General features: G+C 39.0%; 4 protein-coding genes across 5 annotated transcripts; 2 read left to right on the plus strand and 2 right to left on the minus strand.

The window, feature by feature from the left end:
* Positions 1–7,258: 7,258 nt before the first annotated feature.
* On the minus strand, positions 7,259–8,134 carry kctd12.1 (potassium channel tetramerisation domain containing 12.1). The gene has a single exon (XM_030787041.1). The coding sequence runs from the start codon at positions 8,132–8,134 to the stop codon at positions 7,259–7,261; it is 876 nt and encodes a 291-aa protein (XP_030642901.1).
* Positions 8,135–11,417: 3,283 nt separating this feature from the next.
* acod1 (aconitate decarboxylase 1) lies at positions 11,418–13,753 on the plus strand. Its single transcript, XM_030787263.1, is given in 6 exon segments — positions 11,418–11,429; positions 11,640–11,801; positions 12,044–12,133; positions 12,454–12,653; positions 12,834–12,885; positions 12,887–13,753. Coding segments are annotated over 6 exon segments (1,383 nt in total).
* A 1,007-nt stretch (positions 13,754–14,760) lies between these two features.
* LOC115822869 (glutamine amidotransferase-like class 1 domain-containing protein 3A, mitochondrial) lies at positions 14,761–16,581 on the minus strand. Of its 2 annotated transcripts, XM_030786822.1 has the most exons (5): positions 16,425–16,581; positions 15,977–16,148; positions 15,624–15,840; positions 15,441–15,463; positions 14,761–15,272 (listed from the first exon to the last, which is right to left on the minus strand). In XM_030786822.1, exons 1-5 carry the CDS (start codon positions 16,530–16,532, stop codon positions 15,094–15,096), a joined length of 699 nt encoding a protein of 232 aa, XP_030642682.1. In that variant the 5' UTR covers positions 16,533–16,581; the 3' UTR covers positions 14,761–15,093. The 2 variants fall into 2 exon arrangements, with proteins under 2 accessions (XP_030642682.1, XP_030642681.1); XM_030786821.1 differs by lacking the exon at positions 15,441–15,463 and having other exon boundaries at positions 14,761–15,289; positions 15,642–15,840.
* Positions 16,582–17,072: 491 nt separating this feature from the next.
* On the plus strand, positions 17,073–18,933 carry cln5 (CLN5 lysosomal BMP synthase). Its single transcript, XM_030786743.1, has 4 exons — positions 17,073–17,224; positions 17,488–17,662; positions 17,775–18,000; positions 18,200–18,933. The coding sequence occupies exons 1-4, from the start codon at positions 17,118–17,120 to the stop codon at positions 18,685–18,687; spliced, it is 996 nt and encodes a 331-aa protein (XP_030642603.1). The 5' UTR covers positions 17,073–17,117; the 3' UTR covers positions 18,688–18,933.
* The last annotated feature ends 662 nt before the right edge of the window (positions 18,934–19,595 follow it).

The following is a 19,595-nucleotide window of genomic DNA, read 5'->3' on the forward strand; positions in this document are numbered from 1 at the left end:
TTTCACAAGAGTAAATATTTGTGAGAATAACACAAAAACAATTCAACAGTACATTCATCGAAACAAAAAAAAAAAAAAAAACTCATAGCAGACATTTTTTTCACAAAAAGATTTTTTCCAGTTTTTCCTCACAGATAATCCACCATGCTTCATGCAGGACTTTGCAGAGGTTGTTGGAGAACTCGAACAGAGCTTTTGCTCGACTCCTCCAGGAGAGACATGATTGGGTTGCGGTCATGTGAGTGGGAAGGCCATTCCATTACACACAGGCCGCCTTGCCTACTACCTCTCTAAAACCTCTTGAGGTGTGTTTGGTGTTGTTGTCTCGCTGGAATGCGAAATGTGTCCCAATCAAAAGATGTCTGGAGGGAACAGCATGGCGCTGTGGAATGAAATGGTAGCAATTCCGATTTTGGATTCCTTGCACCCGATAGAGGTCAGCAGCTTCTCCTGCTCCTAAACAGTCTCACACCATGACAAAGCCTCCTCTGTGCTATAGAAGTAGGTTTGAGAGACACTCTGGTAGCATTCCATCTCCGGTTCAGTGTCTCACATAGCTTCACCTGTTTGGCCCGGAAACATCAGACTTGAACTCTTCCGTCTATAGCATTCTCCTTTAGTCATCCTCTGTCCAGTTCTTGTCCCTCTTTGCTCACTTTAGCCACTTCAATTGGTTAACTGCTTTTAGAAGTGGTCTTTTTCTCTACTCCCTGTTCATCAGCCTTCTGGACATTGCAGCTGATGATACTGGTACATGGCGTGTACCATTGAAGTGTCAGTTTAGGACAGTTTCAACAGTGATCACAAAGACAGTTTGATGTGTTTGTCCTCTCGAGGAGTGGTACATTTTGGCCATTCGCTTCTCTTTCTTTCCCTTTTAGAGCCAGTATTGTTTGTTCTGCGAACACTGTAATGGAGACATTGATGTCAGCTCTACACTTCTTCTCACTCATTATCTTATCATCATTATCTTGAATTATTATTTTGAGTCTTTGCTTTGCAAAGACTATTCATCTGGTTTGGATTTGTCTCATATTTATTTATTTTTAATTGGTATTATGTGATGATTTATCCTCTATCCTGGTAATACTTCTTCTGATCATCAGGAGTACACTTTAGATACATTTAGTTCCATTTTCACATTGAGAGTGCTTGTTTGCCGTGTGCCTTTTGCTCTGATTTTCTTTTGTTAACGCACCTCTCCAAAGGCCAGCGTCAGAGCGATGAAGAGCTGTGACCCTTGAAGAAGACCACATTGACCTCGATAGCTGTGGTTGCCAAAAGACTTTTGCTCTTTCCTTCTCTTTATCAGCCTGCATTGGTACATTTCATATTCATGTAGATGTGCTGGCCCCTAAGAAACCTTGTGATTGTGAGGATTGGACGTATTGGTAAAGAGCAGGAATAAAACTTTGTACATGCCACATGGGCACGATTTTGTCGTTTTAAGTGCCGTCTGTACCATTTTGCTTTGTAAAAACTACAAAAGCATAGGAACAACTGGCAAAAGTACTACCTTGGGAATAATGACATATCCCACCCATTCTATAGCCTTGTTGTGATAACAGCTCTCATCAGTAGCTACCTTTGGTGCAAACGATTTTTAGCACATCCTTTACACAATTGCTTGGATAAATGATTTAGGAAGAATCTACTCTTCGTATCAAGGAAGACACTTTGATGAACATGGAGCTGAGTGTTGCATAAATACACCCATGATATTGGAAAATGGCTGCTTTATATGAAACGAAAACATTGAAACCAATGCAGGCATTTTTTCTTACTTAACTGAAAAATAACAGAGAGGATAACACATTACTCTTAAAAATGAAAAAAGGTAAGGTGTTCCTAAACTTTTCGACAGCCAGTGTATGATGACTGGTTGTCACAACCTGCACCTCCATTTTGGACTTTTAGTTTGGTATGTCTTTGTGCTCTTGTTCTGTGTCTGTCTCCGCCCCTCACCTGTTCCTGTTTGTCTCGTTTATTAACCTTATTAATTTCAACCAATCCTGTTTTGCCCTGTTTAGTTCTCCTTCTATTTATGCCCTAGTGTTTGCCTTGTCTTTTGTCTATCGTTGTTTGTGTTAGTTTGCACAACTGTTATGCTGCGCTGTTTGTTATTGGTTTTTTGTTCCTTTTCTACACCTGTATTTTGATGTTCAGTTCAAGTAAAGTCCTCCGTTTTGTCACCTTCACTGTGTCCTGCACTTGGGTTCTGCACCACACCGCCAGCGTGGCACTGGTACAGATGACTGGAATAGTTTTGCCACCCCAGTAATCTTTTGTTTGTTATAGCCACAATCATCCTACATTTCCTTTACCTGGGCATAAATGGGCCGAAGAAAAATTAAAACCATGCTTTTTAAACCTGGATTTACAGATTAACATAGATGCCACACCAGAACTGTGACAAAAATATGCAAAAATTAAATACACTCTTAACTTCAACTTTGCTTACCATGCACACACACACACACACAAACACACACGCAAACATACACGCAAACACACACACACAAACACAATGCACTCAGAGTGGTTTTCAAATAGACATTTATTTTGTGACTTCAAAAGTGCACTACTGGTCACATTTCCAGTAAAATTCTTTGGAAATATTATTTTTAGAAGTGTGGCTCATACCCCCAACAATTATGGTTTAGCACAAGGAGAAGCAATCAAGTCAATTACGAGAGCCAAGTCTGCGTCTCGCTAATGCCTTTTTTGGTTGTCTAAGCAGCAGGGGAAATTGAAATTCTCAGTGCACCCCATACCAAACAAAGTCTTGGTTGCTGAGATGTCGATAAAAAAAGAGCCATGCAAAACAATAAAATGACTGAATAGTCCACTGGCATGACTTGGCCGACTGTTGATGAATAATATTTATTCCAAAAACAAACTCAGAGCTTATCATGTATTTGCTAAAAGAGTTCCCTTGCTTTTCAGAGAAGCGTAACAGTCACAACAAATTCAAGACAATTGTCATAGACGTATAAAGAAAAATAATACTGAAACTCTAAATCTGAGTAATTACAGAGAAATGAAATGCTTCTTTTGAAATGTTAGTTTGCTGCGCAGGCAGGTGTCAAAGTCCTGTTTAAGATCCCTCCATGAATATAAATACTGTGAAATGTGTTGTTCCTGCACTTATTTTAATGACAACTCCTTTGAACAACAACTTAATGGTAAAAAGGAGATCCCTGTTCTTGTTCAGACTAGTGTTACGTGGGATACCGGTATCAGTGTGATGTACTGATGGCCTAATGTTAAAAACAGTATTGTACGGTATTATATTATTAGCACAATTTTATTTTTAAAAGCTCAATGCTGTATTGCCTTGAGGCTGAGTGAAATATAATGTCTACATGTGATTTGCATGCTTCATTATGAGAGGGTTGACTTAAGTCTACAAGCTGCTTGGGTTCACTGACAAAAGCCGGTACATAAAATGAACAAATCATTGAAGTCAAAAATGTTAAACCGTCAATGCTGATGATGGCCATCCCTGGCTTATTGACAAACAATGAGTAAAATAAGAAATGTCACATTGTTTTATGACCAGGGTTCACAGATGATAAAAGCAAACCCAATTTCCTGAGGATGCCGCAGAGATATGTAAACACCCACTTTAGAAAAGCATCTATTGAGTAACCATCCTGGCCTTCACAAGGAGTTCACAATAGATTTAACGACAGGAACAAGCATTTTTATAATAAGTTAAATGTTCCATGGTTGTATATAACAGTATCACAGGTTGAATTCTCATTAGAATCCATGCATTTGTACTGATACACCAGCAAGATGCCAGATGTTTTCAATGTTGTCGTTTTGGTTCTGTACAAATATTGTGATACTAAAGTTATATCAGTATTTAGGTCAAAATTTTGGGTTTCTTGACAACACCAGAATAGACATGGGTATGTGTTACGAAGCAAAATGTCTTTGAGAGGTTGATACCTTGAGCCAAAACTCAAGGCTGTGCAATATCAATATTCCTCTTGCTGGACAGTTTTGACTTTTGTCTTGAAACACAGCTTTGTGGAATACCACTGTAATTGAAACTCTGTTTTGAATTAGTAATGTCCATTAAGCACTGAATGGTGAATTCTGATACAGACAACAGTTCAGTGCAGGGCTGGGCTTTAATCCTTGTATGCGAAGCCTAAACCACAAGGTGTTTTGGGAAAGATTGTGCTGAGTATTAAAAGATAATGAAGAGCCACAGTTCCACTATACCAAAATATAGCTCGGGGAGAAAAAAGGCTTGAATGAACAGTTGATTAGCATCAGCCCTAAGAATGCAGACTTAAATGAAAACCCTCTGAGCACAAAGTGTAATAAACTCAGCAGTGAACGGTGGCCTCCTAAGTGGGTGTAAAACGCACGTATCACACATACACGTACCAAATGTGCAAAAGGTACACGCTTTTACAGTCTCGCTGAACGACATTATCTGTTATAAAACTCGTATAATGTCATTTTCAGATTCACAGCATCTAACGTGTTCATATCAAATTAACGTGATGAGGGGTTGATAACAGACTCGTTACAAATCAAAGTAGCTATTTAACATCCAACCGTCCAACTTCTCAAGACTCTTCACAGACAAACTTGACTCTTCTGGCCAATGAATGCTCTGCTTCGTAAACTCAACAACCACCTACTTAATCAACTCGTAATTCGATGATCATGCGCAGCTGTTCCCTGTTCATCATCTTATTAAATCTCCTGTATAAATACTCCCAGTTTTTCATGAGTCACATTTCATGAGTGTGCTCAGCAGTGCTATTTCTGTCTAGCCTTCCTTGGTCCTGTTTACGGCCTTGTTCGCAGTTAGCATACCTATTCTCTGTTTGTCTTCTTGTTCCTACTTAGCGTCTTCATTTCTGTGTAATGACCTAAGCTTGTTTTGTGAGGTCTGACTTACTGCTAAGCACACAGTTGTCTGATTCTTGTGTGTGAAACCCTGCCTGTTTGTGACTTGGATTAAGGTTTTCCTGCACATGCATCCAATCTCTCTGAATTTGTGAAAATGTTATTCATTCTGCAGACAAAACATGTTTCAATGACGGACGTATCTGAAGGAATTCCTTTAGGGAGTCAAAACCGCAAAGCTTTATCAGGAATGTACAATGTGTGTGTGTGAGAGCGAGAGAGAGAGAGAGAGAGAGAGAGAGAGAGAGTGAAATCCAAAATCTCCAAAACTCTGGTCCAAAATGTCAGTGGTTAAGTATAATCTCCAGATATTTGTCTTCTTAAAAAAAAATGTGACCACAGAGGGTCATTATATGTTGTGATCTGATAACTTTTTACATGAGATTGTATCAAATCATAGAGCAAATTATACTTTAATATAAAATATTTCACTCATTCAGAATCATGGGGCTGATGATGGTAATCAAAGTGTAACTAAATAATCATCTCAGCATGTATCCATAATTCCAAAATGTGAACTACTGTGAATAATGCATGATTTTCTTCTCTCTTTTTTTTTTTTTTTTTTTGAGAAATGTGAGTCTCCATTTTGTGTCTCATACAGACTGCGTCTTTCGTTCTGCAGCTGAAACCTTTGATTATTTACACTTCAAATGATAATGACATCATAATTTGTGCACAGCTGCGCTATTTGCATCTAAACATCACAGACCAAATTTGGGTTACAAAAAGGGGAGGTGTGGCCATAGTATTATTGCACAATTACTGTATTCATTTATAAATGGCAATGTTCCACAAAAGATGAAAATCCCTGGTTGCATTCTACAGATGTCTGCCATGCAGTCTATTAATTATATTCCATCTTCAATTCAGCGCTAAAGCTTCCTCATCCAGAGAGGGCCTTATGCATCTCCAATTTGTTGTTTTCCCTCCCTTGTAATACATATGTAGGCGGTCGCTACAGACTGTTACATGAAGCAGTAATAAAACCCCATTTAAATGCACTTGAACAAAAGTAATGTAAGTAATGGACGAAGACACTCTAAGAACAAGAATCATTCTATAAATTATCTTTTGAGGAGCTCAAGTCTGATGGATTTTTGTTTCAGCTCCTTGTTAAAACAGAGAGTCACATTTTTCATGATGTATCTATGCTAAACCTATTGAGTGACTTGTTAACATTTCCTTCTTAATGAGGCCATTACACTTTATGCACCTATCGCTGTTTGTGTTTAAGCACTAATAAAAAAAAATGTGATATTGGTAACTTTTAGCTCGATATTTTTCAGTCACATTTTAAGGTAGTGTGGTTAAGCAAAAATAAAAACTATGTCTAAAAGTTCTTAAATTGTTTACTCAGAACAGAGAATTGTGACCCCCCCCCCCCCCCCCCCCAAATCTCATCGAGGAAACAAAGCGGAAAAAACAAGGGGCAACTGGGAATGGTTTGCTATGACAAACTTTAATTGAGTAACTGAAATCAATTTGCACATACAATATTTCACAGCCAAATAATTTGAGGAAAAACAGTGTCTGTTAGAGTTGAATATTGACAAATAACACCATATGATATGTAAATCCAGCAGTACATGGAAAATGAGTCAGTATGTAGGCCAACAGTCCTTCTACAGGAAAGCTGCAGTGGTGTCAGATTTCTCATTTTACAGGACTTTAAACTGTGCGGGATCAGAACATGAAGCCTATTAATGGAAAAATCATGCAATGAAAAAAATGAAAAACTGAATCAGCTAGTCTGACAGAAATTCTCATAAACAGCATGACTGTTAGGAGATGTAAAAAAGAGGGCATGTAAATCTGAAATATAAATATATATTTTTAAAAAATCACAACGAAAATAAAAACAAATTTAAATTTAGTGGAAATTCTGTGAAACTAGATAAACATAGAATACATTCCAAGAGTTTCATACTTCATAAAAATTTTGTGAAATCATATTTTAGAGAATAATATTTCAAATGTTTTCCTGGAAGTCATGCATGCATGATGAATTATGAATTCATTATCTTTCACTAGTACATCTTTCACGAAGTGTTCTAAATTTCACTCTTAAATTAGTTATAAATAAATAATACAGGCTGTGTGCTAAACTGATTTCCAAGAGGTTTTGTCCTCTTAAGCAATGATGCTAAAATCTTCACGTGTTCTTGGTTATTATACGTGAACAAACCAAAATATTTAATGGATAAACATAGAGTTTACATTGTAAATAGGCTGCTATCGCTGGTAGATAAAATATATCTAGGATTACGGCCAAGAATTAGGTGCATATTTACAGTAGTAAATTACAAATCCCCAAATCAGGTCATTCTCGACAGAACACATATTCTGTGTAGCTTGTCCACACTTTGTCTTCGTTTGGATCATTGCTGGAATAAGCACACGTGCCGGTGGAGCTACAGGCGACCATACGGAAGCCAAATTCGGTTAGCTTGTCAAATGCCTGCTCAAGAAAATTAAATTTGAGGTAATACCGGGACGTATACCTCTCTGGAGGTCTGTCTGGATCTCTGCTCTCGTTCAACGTGTCTCCGAACACCTCTTTGGCAAGGGAAGTCTTCCCACATACAGTGATCCGTGCTACACGCCTAAATTTTGCATCGGTTTGAATATCTCTGCCAATGGTGTATGACCCTCTGTATCCAATGGTAATGTACCCCGATTTTTTAGATTCTAGAGACGGGGAGTGGGCAGTGCTAACCGCAGAAAGTGCGCGCGAGGTGTCCATACAGACAGATGAACTCCCCATCGCGCTCTGGAGCGCTGTATCCTCTGAGTCGCTCGGGCAGATCTCATCATTAATGGAGTTGTCTTTACTCATTTTCGGGCTCAAACGCTTGCACAAGTCGCGCAACTGGAAAAATTCTGCCTCTCTTTGAAGTCTGCTCTTCTCGGGAAAATAGTCTGGCAATACCAGGTTAAGGTCCCGCAGGTAATCTAAAATATAGCGGAACAGAAAACCATCCCTGTCCAAGAAGTAGCGCCCTTTGCTGTCTCGTGCCAGCTCTCTTGGCGTTTTCTTAGTAAACATGCTCCAAAGAAGAGAATCCGGGACAGCGATTAAAGTTGTATGACGGGTCACGTACACTTGTCCTCCGACATTTAGTTCAATAATTTCAGAAAATGGAGACGCAGATTCTGCGCCATTAGATATTCCGAGTTGTGGGTCAGCCAAAGCCATCTGTTTGTCCGTGGTTCAGTAGAAGATGTGTGCTGCGACTGGATTTTTTTTCCCAAAGATTCTGTCTAAGTGCAGGGGTTTGTTTAAATACGGAGTGTGGAGTGGCGTGGGAGGAGGAAAAAGCAGACAGCGCTTGTACTATATGAGTGACAGCCATTAACACTTTACTGGCAATTGGATAGACTACTGCTAAAGGGAAGGTGAATTTCATCGCATTGTGACAGCTTTTCAGATGACTGCTGTTGTATGTCATGTAAATAGTAACAGATGTCCTCAACATAAACTTGACCACCTGACTGCTGAAAAACAGACAAATAGACAAAAAAAAAACCACCCTTAAACTTAAAAACAGATCATCATGCCCAAGTCTGGGTTACCTGTCCCGGTAGACTTACTCATAGCTGCATTCCATGACGTCGGGACTGGTAATATTCGGTAAATCTGTGATAATTCTTTTGTTTATGATAGGAACGAAGAAGAATGCTAGCTAAAAATAACGGATAAAAAGAGTGGCGCCTAGTGTTTGAGTGAGAGCGTTTACCATGTACAATGTAAATACCGGTAATGTTTCTTTGATCTGTAAGGAACCTTTTACAGTTAGAAACTTGCGTAACCTAAATATGACTTTCGAAATTTTCAAATACATTCAGTATATTAAAAGAAGAAGAGGAAGAAGAAGAAGAAGAAGAAGAAGAAGAAGAAGAAGAAGAAACAGGCATAAAAGATGTTCACACACACACACCGCCGCTCCACCACGTATTTTCAACTGTGAAACACTGAATCATAAAGGGTCAGTTGTCATAGATGTTTCAACATTTGGTTCCCATAAAATCGTCAGTCCTGGCATTTCTTTTAAACACACAGCACTTGAAGACCTGAAACTGTGTGGCTGATGTCGCAACCCAGTGTTTGCCCCCCATCGCCTCGTTTCAAAAGGTTAAAGGGCGATACAGTATTACTTTTTGAAATGTTATGAAATGCTTAAAGCTGTATTTCAAAGCTGTAACCAAATGAGAAAAAGAATGCTGTGGATGTCTGTTTTATTGCACTGAGATATTTGCATGTTTTGTCATAACCACAGGGAATGACACCAGAACGGTTGTGTGAAAAGTCACAAAGTTACTGACCATAATTTTAAACCAAACCGCTAACGTAAGCATAAGTTACTGCTTCCATACAAACTTGTTTGACGCATCACGGACAAACTTGCTTCCGAGAAAGAATTGAGAATTCGAGAAAGGAAAACTTTGACCTCCAGTGGTCGTACTGTGGAACTGCAAGAACGCGAAATATCGACGAATTTCTCACAAAAAGTCGTCGCTTGCTGATGCTTGCTCGCTTGCATCGATGTTTAATACCTGTTCAAGAAAGGATTTTCCCCATGAAATTAAAAGCATTTGGTCAACGTTTTTGGAGATTTATTTTCAACACGTAAAATGCAGACGCAGGTGGACCAGTGTACTACTTTGGATTTTTTTTTCTCCTCAGTAGCAGAAATGCCTTAGTAAATAGCAGCATCTTTAGAGTTAAAAAATGGGTATGGTACGATCTTTCACAGCCATCATATTCATACTTATATGCATTCAAAGACCAAGTGTCTTAGAAAGTAAACTGACTCAAATATAAGAGACTTTAAGAGAGATTCTTATCTGCAAGCAGACTGGTAGTGATTTCTCCCCCTGCAGTTGAGATGCCCTTGAAATTGTTTTCCCTGATGTGACAAATTAAAGGCTGATTGGCTTGTGTGAATAAATTTGACAAACACCAGATGTCAAATCAAATCCTGAAAATGTGCTATATTTCAGCCTGAAATATTCCAATTAGACCGGCTCTTAAGGATCTGATGACCCTATAAAATCCCCCCAAAAGTTTTCATCAACACCTAATTTTGAATTGTGCCAGATGTAAAATATGCAGCTGGGAATAGGTTTTATCTCAAAATCTCAGACTATATCTCATCTTTAATAACATCCAGCATTGTCGCTTCTCACAAAAACTTCAAGCAAAAAAGCTCATGTAAAAAGCTAATACTTTATAGTCATTATTTAAAAGACAAATTGAAAACCAGCTGTCAATAAACAACACATCTTTATGTAATGCAGTGGAGAGGAATATTTCTATTCAGAGTTCCAATAAAAAAAAAAAAGAAGAGCCAAATTGTTCACCAAAAGTTTTCTAAACTGCCATGAGTCCATCCAACTCAGGAGACTTGGTATTCTCAAGACAATGAATGGTGTCCATGCAGTAATATATTGTACACTGTTGCAATATCACAAATCGCTGAGTGCACTGGATTTAAAGGGTTTACAGAGGGAGACATTTTTAAAAAATGTAGTTCTACGCTCAATGTGAATATACAGATTCTTATAAAAATTTTACATAGAGAGCAATAATTATTTATATATTCAATTGGCAGATACTTTTATCCAAAGCGATAAATAATGTATACATACAACAAATATGTACTTAAGCTGGTATGAGACAACAGATGAGTAAGTTCTCTAGTTATAAATGGGGCTTTCCGGTGGCTATGATTACCATACAACAAAGGTAAGGAACCCACCGACCAGAAGCAAACTGACAGATCATTGTACAACAATTTCCAAGTCTTGTGACTGTAGAAATTCCAGTCTTTGGAGAGCAAACCTTTTGGTGACACAAAATTTTATACTATCCATGTTGTAAGACTGAAACTCCTCTGCTTCAGCCAACAGAAACGTTTATTTCATGCTTGATAAACGGTTTTTTTTTTGCCGGTTTGTCAAAGACTGCAAAATTCAAATGTTCTATGGGCTGTAACCAAAGCTATTCTCCAGACCACAGAAAATATGACATCCCCATAAAATACTCAGCAGGGATTAAAAAAGGAGAGGGTAAAAATGTGGAAAAGGTAACACACTTCAGAGTGCACATATAACAAGCACTGGTCACATGTCGGTGGTCAGGGGCTTTCACACCAACAGCTTCTTCTGTTACACTACAAAAAATGCTGAAAGTTTAAAAAAAAAAAAAATCTCAGATACAGCAGTAAAATCAAAAAAATCCAAATGTTCAAAATAATTAAATAATAATAATGATATATTAATTAAAAAATAAAGAATTACAGTTTTTGTTCTAGAATGAAACTGGGAAGTTCTCTGCCACTCCTCTGTGGTGTGGTCATTCTGGAAAGTTGCTACTGCTTGTAGTATCTGGGGTATATAAGGAAGACTGAGAACAGGAGTAGAATTTACCGAGTTATAGGCTCAAAGTGAAAAAAAAAAATATCACAGGACTCCACACAATGCTTCGAAAGGTTCGTTTTTCATTGATATTAAGTTATTTTTTTCTGAGTATGTGTTTTATTTTATTGAATCCTAGCATATAATGTAATGATTATAGTGCTCTAGGCTGTGATTAATTTAATAAGAAAAGTGAGAAGACATTCACATTTTAATGAGGGTTTTTCAGCAACTACAGACTCTCTCTCTGTATTCATCATTCTCATGTATTATCTCCATAACAGAGTGTTACTGACAGTTTTGGGACTGTAATATCATCCTTGAACACAACTCACTTGACAGATAAAGTGATTAAGAGAAGCAAACGAATGATATTGGACACTCTGGGTGTAGGATTATTGGGAACCAACACCCAAGTCTTTAAAACAATTCTCCAATACAGCAAGGTAATTTTCTTACTCTATTAATTGAAAAAACAGGTAGGAGTTAACTGTGTCTTACCTAACCGGGAGAAAAAGAAGCATCTAAAAGGCAAAAAGAAATATTGTTATCATTTTTGCCACGAATTAGTGGAGAATATCATATGGACAGTTATGCCGTTTGAGACCTTAAGTGGAACCTTCCATGTCAAGTGACATTTGCATATGCCTGCATGGCAGTCAGGTTTAAGAGTTGGTTTTCTTTGCAGAGGTATACATCATCAGAGAGAAGCTGTGTGTGGGGACAACCTGGAACATTTCTTGCTCCTCAGTATGCTGCATTTGCCAATGGAGTAGCAGTAAGTAATCTTGTGTATTAAATAAATGTGTACATTGTGTAGAAGTTAAGATAGAGTATTAATCTTTCCACAGTTCTGCTTGAAACTGTAATTTTATCAATTATGACAGTCTTTCAAACACTCAGATTAATTAAAATATGGTTTACTTTGTCTTTTGGTGTCATTCCATCACTTGACCAAGTGCTTTTGTTTCTAATTAGACAGGTCTAGCCAATGCATACGTAAATTATTTCAGTGGGACAAGACTATGATCTAAAAAAATGATTTCAGGGGTTCAGTGTATAGTGCTTGATGATGAATACAGGCTGTTATGCACTTAGGTGCACTCCATGGACTTTGATGACACCTGGCATCCAGCAACACATCCTTCTGGTGCTGTGCTGCCTGCTCTCCTGGCTGTGGCAGAGACTTTGCCAGTAAAACCCTCAGGTCTAGACCTGCTGCTGGCCTTCAACGTGGGCATCGAGGTGCAGGGACGGCTACTGAGGTTTTCCAAAGAAGCCCACAACATTCCTAAAAGGTAAGGAATCCACTGAGGTTTGTCATTTGTTTGTCCATAATATCCGATCGTGTGTTGCTTAACGAGCCATTGTTAATTTTATACCAGAAGAACGGTGGGCATTTACTCAGAGTACAGAGACATTGTACGAAGACTGCATTCTCAGACTTCTTTTCTCACACCCCTTTGTTTCACTCTCAGGTTTCACCCCCCTGCAGTTGTTGGGGTCATGGGAAGTGCAGCTGCAACTGCAAAAGCTCTTGGGTTTATCTCCAGCCCAGTGTGTCACAGCCTTAGCTGTAGCTTCTTCATCCGCCGGTGCTCCCCTGGCGAACGCAGCTACCCAAACAAAGCCGCTCCATGTGGGCAATGCCGCCAGGAGGGGTCTTGAGGCTTCACAGCTGGCCCTCCTGGGTTTGGAAGGGAACAAGCAGATCTTGGATCTGGAATCAGGCTTTGGTGTGTTCTACCAGGATTACAAACCATGCGAAGTAGCAGAGCTGTCCCCCACTACCCCCTACAAGTGGTTGCTAGAAGATCAGAATGTTGCATTCAAACGTTTCCCTGCCCACCTTGGCATGCACTGGGTGGTGGATGCAGCTCTCAAAGCGAGGGCAGACATCCTGGCCAGAGAGCCAAAGGCAGACCTCAGTCAGATTGGACGGGTCACACTGAGAGTGCCTTCATCCAGGTACATCGACTGTCCCCTCCCTATCACAGAACACCAAGCCAGGCATTCGTTCCAGTTCAGTTGCTGCACTGCATTGCTGGATGGGGAGGTCACTGTTAGCTCATTCAGCAGTGGCTACATGAACAGAAAAGAACTCAGAGATCTTATGCTAAAAGTCAAACTGGAAAATCCCCCAGATAATCATTCCAACTTTGACACGATGTATTGTGAAGTTACAGTGGAGACAGAACAGGGAGAGACATACACTGCTCAGTGTAACACTTTTTATGGTCACTGGAGGAAGCCTCTAAGTCAAGAGGATCTGGTGAGGAAGTTCAAAGCAAATGCAACCACAGTGCTCACCACAGAAGCTGTGAATGATATTATATACACTATAGATCACCTAGACACAATCCCTGATTGTACGGTGCTTGGCTCATATCTTCAGTAATTTGTTCACTGTGCCATATAGTTACTGTAATATTTGCAGATACTTGAAGAAATGTTTGACTCTTTTAATAATTTATGGTAATTCATGAATTTTCTCAGCCTGCAAGGTGATATGTCACCTCACTCATCACGTGTTTAATTTCAGATGTAGACTACTCTGAATGGTTTAAGCAGCCTCCCAGAATAGGATGTGGTGGCAAGCACTCCTTGAGAGCCCAAGAAACATAACACACATGTATACCTGTACTGAAGTGCAGCCATTTACACATCCAATAACTGTCACTACTTTTGGTCAAACTGACTTCAAACTACTACCACTACATACTACTACTACAACTACTACAACTACTTTGACTACTACAAATTCCTCATTGTATTTTGCTTGTTAGGGTGGTGATAGTGGTAAAATAGTTTAAAGATGGTATGTGAGCTTTTTGCCAACTTAAATAATTAATTCTGAATCACGAAATTAATATAATCGCATTATGTTAACCGCATTACATTTTGATATATATGGTAAGCCCTGGGGTGGCTTTTCATGTCACTCATTTACGTAGGAATACGACTACTTTTTAATCTTATGATTTTTTTGTTTTAACACTGTTTGAACACTGTTTCTGTGCTTTAGGCAACTAAAAAGTCTAGCTGCAACTGCACAACTTGAGAGGACTCTTGTGGTGTTTCCTACATTTGTCTATAAAAAATCATTTAAATATGGATACACTGTAAAAATTCCTAATAAGAAAAATTACTGAATCCTCACAGAGTCTTGGACTTTTCATGATTTTACTACACCTTAATACTCAGCTACAGCAGACAACATTTTTACAATGGTACTTTTTATACAGTTATTGCACTTAACTAAATATTACCCACATTGCACATTTACTATTGCTTTGCTTAATATAGGAAAATGACAACATGACATCCTGATTTGCGAAAGAGCATTTTAATATATGCATCCCACATGTGTAACCAGTGTTTAGGTACAGGCAGTTCCCTTTGAATAAACGTCATTTCACAATCACCTCTTTGCGGATGTGATGATGCAGCAATGTCTGGGTAACAGGGAAGTGAATTCCAATGACTCAACATGTGAAAGTCAAAGTGAAAGCATAGTTACCCATTGTTGGATCAGGAAACTCAGACCACAATGGAGTGCTTCTTTAAAGTGGGTGACAATTGAAATCACATGCACACAACTAACAGAAACCGATATCAAACACTATAACACATTCAGCAGTCTTTAATTCTGTAGGTTTTGCATTTTAATGCATATTCCAGCTCCACAGAACTCTCACAGATTTTCTCCCTGACGTTTTTTGTTTTTGACACATTAAGTTAAGCAAGTTTCAACACATCCTGCACCATTACGCCAATGCCATCAAATATCTCATGGAGTGGTGCCTTACACATGAAGGCACATGTGGTGACGATCTTGTTCTTCTCGTCGACGTGAGCCTCACTGACGCTCTTGCAGACATGCTTGCAGCCCAGCTGGGTGATGGCGTCAGCAGTACCTGGGACATCTGGGCACCTGAAAGGAAAAAGGAAAAGCTTTGTTTATATGGAAGCCTCTCTTTATTATCTCCATTTTGGATATGGTTCTCCTTTTGTAAGTCTGTCCTTTTCTTAAATGTCTTTTCTTTCAAGCTGTGAAGTTTCCACTGGCAATGCGCGACTGTGACATGTTGCAAAGGGCAACCGTTTGCTTATTTCAATTTGTAAAGTACATTTCTGAGGCCTTACTGGAATTTCCCCTATTACCAAGCTTAAGTGTTATAATGTTCTCAAACGTGAAGAGATGACACTCTTTAGCTGTAAAGAATATGCAATCTTAAAAAAAAAAAAACATATTGTGCAATCACAACCATACAGTTTGAATGTACCTTTCATCCTTGTCATGGCCAACTGTGACTTCACAGCCTGGAAAAACCTTAGCTGCCAATACTGGGGAAATGCAGCACAAGCCAATGGGTTTTTTCTCACTATGAAAAGCCTGCAGTACAGTTTTCACTTGCTCATTGACAGAGCAGTCTTTTCCTTGCACAGCCCAGGTACACAAGTTCTTTGCCACTCCAAATCCACCTGGAATAAAAATCACACTAATCAGACATGTTGCTATGCCTATACAAGAAGCTTACTTTTTAAAATATTTGAAAACATGTTCCTAATCAGATTACACAGACATAACTCCCTCTGTTAGGGGGAACGATGTTCATACCTGGGAAAATAATAGCATCTAACTCCTTCACATTCAGCTGGGACAAATCTTGAATGTCGCCCCGAGCGAGTCTGGCACTTTCCACAAGAACATTCCTCTTCTCCTCAGTAGGGGCGCCCTTGACATGATCCACAACATGCATCTGATCAATGCTGGGGGCGAATATTTTAACCTGCATAAAGGGAACCGACAGAGGGGTAGATAATCGAAATGACAACACGTTTCATCTTACTGGCCCATAAAGAAGACAGACACAACCCGACGAACAAACATAATACAACCATTTACGAGGTGATTCTTGTGTGTTGGCATGTGTTAATGTTGTAAGCGATTCAAGCATTGTGCATTGAAAGTCGATTTAGAATTGCGCTGGTTACAAGATAGTCACTGTCACAAGAGAATAGTGTACGTGCACTGTGCATCACTGTGAGTTATGCCACCAACTTACATCTGCGCCCTGTCGACTTAAATGAACTAACACCGCAGAAGCTTCGTGAATTTCACTGCCGTCAAAAACGCCACAACCTGCTAAAACGACGGCAACGCGCTTACCCATTTTAACAAAAAGTTATAAAGAGGGCAAATTCTGTCGGCTGGAATACTGTGTTACAGTAATGCGGGAAAGTTCACCTCAGAAAAAGGAAGTCACCGATTAATTCATCGAGGCAGAACTTTTCGATAGGATACAAAGTTAATGCAGTCGCCCTCATCTGTGCGGGAGGACAATTTGACACGTACAAAAGCACGATTGAAAAAGGGGGAATTAAAATTAAAATGTATTGCGGAACAGATCCATTAACTGGTTTAGTAAGAGTTTGTCGAAAGTTATAGCACTCCGAGTTTAACTGAGTATACACTGGTTTGAATAAACTGTGGGTAACCATATTAATATCACATTATAATTACTACAATATAGGAAGCGATACGTCTATTTACATGGGAGGGCAATGAATGCTCCAATTTTGACAAAAGTTTAAAAAAAAAAATATCGGTGCTCATGACAATCTCGTGACGAAATTGTTTATAATTTAATCGTCTAACATCACGTGACCAGCAATTCTCTATCTAAACACGGAAGTGAGAGGAACTATGTCGCTCTATCGTAGTGCTGCAAGGAGCAGCGAACCGTAAGTAGTTTGGTATGATACGCACGGTGATTCTCGTTTGTTTTCTGCTTCAGCTCTTGACCCGGGCCTTTGTACATTCTCAGGATAGAAATGGAAGGCAAGTTTGGCCAGTGCCTTACAGGTAAGAAAGGATAAGTACTTGGAGTTTACAGAGTACCTTGTACTCAACTTGTTCAGTCAAGTGATTCATGTGACTTACTTCAGCCGTTGCTGCCTAACCTTATTTTATGGAAATCTGATAGAGATTTCTTGTATTGGCTACATAGTTTTTACAAAGACTTGTGCTTACTTCTCACTGCAGTCTATCTAGTCCATTTACATAGCGGCCTCGATGCTATAGTAATCAGCCTCAGACACTGTCATGTATTTTGTGCCAATTCACAGACGGTTTGATCGTCGCCCAGAAGCGGACTCATACTGTCAGGCTTTATATCCTTTCTGTCCGACTGGTGACCCAGATGGCCGTATACCGTACGTGAGAGACTCGGACATCATTTCAGTGTTTCGACTTCAAACTCCAGTATGGGAATTCAAATATGGAGATCTTTTGGGGAAGTTTGTAAGTTCAAAACTTGTTTACATTACTGCTTGTTTGCTCTCTATTGTTTAATGAATCGATCCTTTTCATTGCATTAGCCCTGACACTACACTTCTGTGTCTCTGTATCCTAGCATATCATGCATGATGCTATCGGCTTCAGCAGCACTGAGACAGGAAAGAACTACACCATGGAATGGTACGAGCTGTTTCAGCTGGGTAACTGCACTTTTCCCCACGAAAGATCAGATAAGGATGCCCCCTTTTGGTGTAATCAAGGAGCAGCCTGTTTCTTTGAGGGGATAGATGACATGCACTGGAAACAGAATGGCACCTTGGAAAAAGTTGGAGAAATTTCTGGTATGTATCCTTTACCCCATTATAGTGTTTCATGACACACCATTTAGTGTCCTTAAATCAGTATGGCTATCATCTGAATAACATTTTGTGTTCCAAATTAGTACCTGTAATATGTGGAACTGGAATATGTACATTTGGTGTAGATTTTGTGGATGAACCATAAGAATTCCAACATGATTGCTTTGCGTGCCTGTTGTAGGTGAGCAGTTTAATGAAATGGCTCGATGGGTACAAGAGGACAACGAGACTGGAATTTACTACGAGACCTGGACAGTGCGGTCAGACCCTGGTCCCAATTCCACAGTGTGGTTTGAATCCTACGATTGCTCACAGTTTGTGCACCGCACATACAGAAAGTTGGTAGAGCTTGGAGCTAAGCTGTCTAGCAAGACCCAGACAAACTACACTAAGATTTATCTGTACAGTGGTGAGCCTTCTTATCTAGGAGACGACAACGCCATCTTTGGTCAGCCATCCATGAAAACTTTGGCCACGGATATCAAAAAGTTTTACCACTCTTTCCGTCCACATCAGTCAGTGATTGAGATTATCCTCAGTCTGCTGGAGGCTTATGAGAAGGTTGTGTTGGAGAAGAGCTTCTACTTGTACTACAACTTTGAGTACTGGTACTTGCCAATGAAACCACCATATGTCCAAATTACGTATGAGGAAGTGCCTTTACCGTAAATAACCCACCATCACCAAAATGCAAATTAATATCAGTGTTAACTCCACTTGGTTTACATTAGTTTTGGCAAGGCTTATGCTTACGTTTGAATTTATACACTGTGAATAATCTGGATAACCGTCAGTGTGTTTCAGAGCTGGCGTGAGCTGATTTATTCCTAGTGTATGAGTAAGGAGTAATTATTTTCATTACATTCTACTTGTTTTTCTACAGTATAGATTTCATGTGGGGGGGGGAAAAATACCAAAATATATTTATGTGCGAATTTGATACAGTTAAACCAGTTCCTCTGCGCCTCTGTATTTTTATTCAAATCATTTATAATAATAAAAAACATAACCATGGAAATAGTTCACACATAATGAAACATTGTGTGGGGGATACAGTGATGTTTGTTTACATTTGTACAGCAAAGCAATTTGTGTAAATTAAATGTACCTGGATGAGAATGAAATCCCCACAAATTCACTGATAATATCATTTTTCTTTTTTTTTTCTGAATAATTGAATTTTTGTTACTGGACAAACAACTGAGAACAACATTTGCTGCTGTAAAGGCCTTTTGGCCTTTAATATGGAAATGTATGACTTCCTTTTTCTGAGGTACATGTGTTATTGTGAGCACATTCATGACACACATGACACTTCCATTAAAGGTTTGTTTACTTAGTCACTATATTTTTATTTTGGGGAGAAGAACTTGCTTATCAGCACATCCACAGACCTGATTTCCAATAAATGACTTGAACATACTGAAGAAAATATTGTGTGTAAAATATGATATGCATTGAAAATGTGAAAAATGACACTTTCATTAATCCACAACAAATGATTTTAAGATTACCTGACAGTTCATTACAATCTAATGGCTTCCTCTCCCTTTTTATCCCAGAATGGTCAAGGGACA

Source organism: Chanos chanos, chromosome 10 (assembly GCF_902362185.1).
Source record: "Chanos chanos chromosome 10, fChaCha1.1, whole genome shotgun sequence".
Taxonomy (NCBI): Eukaryota; Metazoa; Chordata; class Actinopteri; order Gonorynchiformes; family Chanidae; genus Chanos; species Chanos chanos.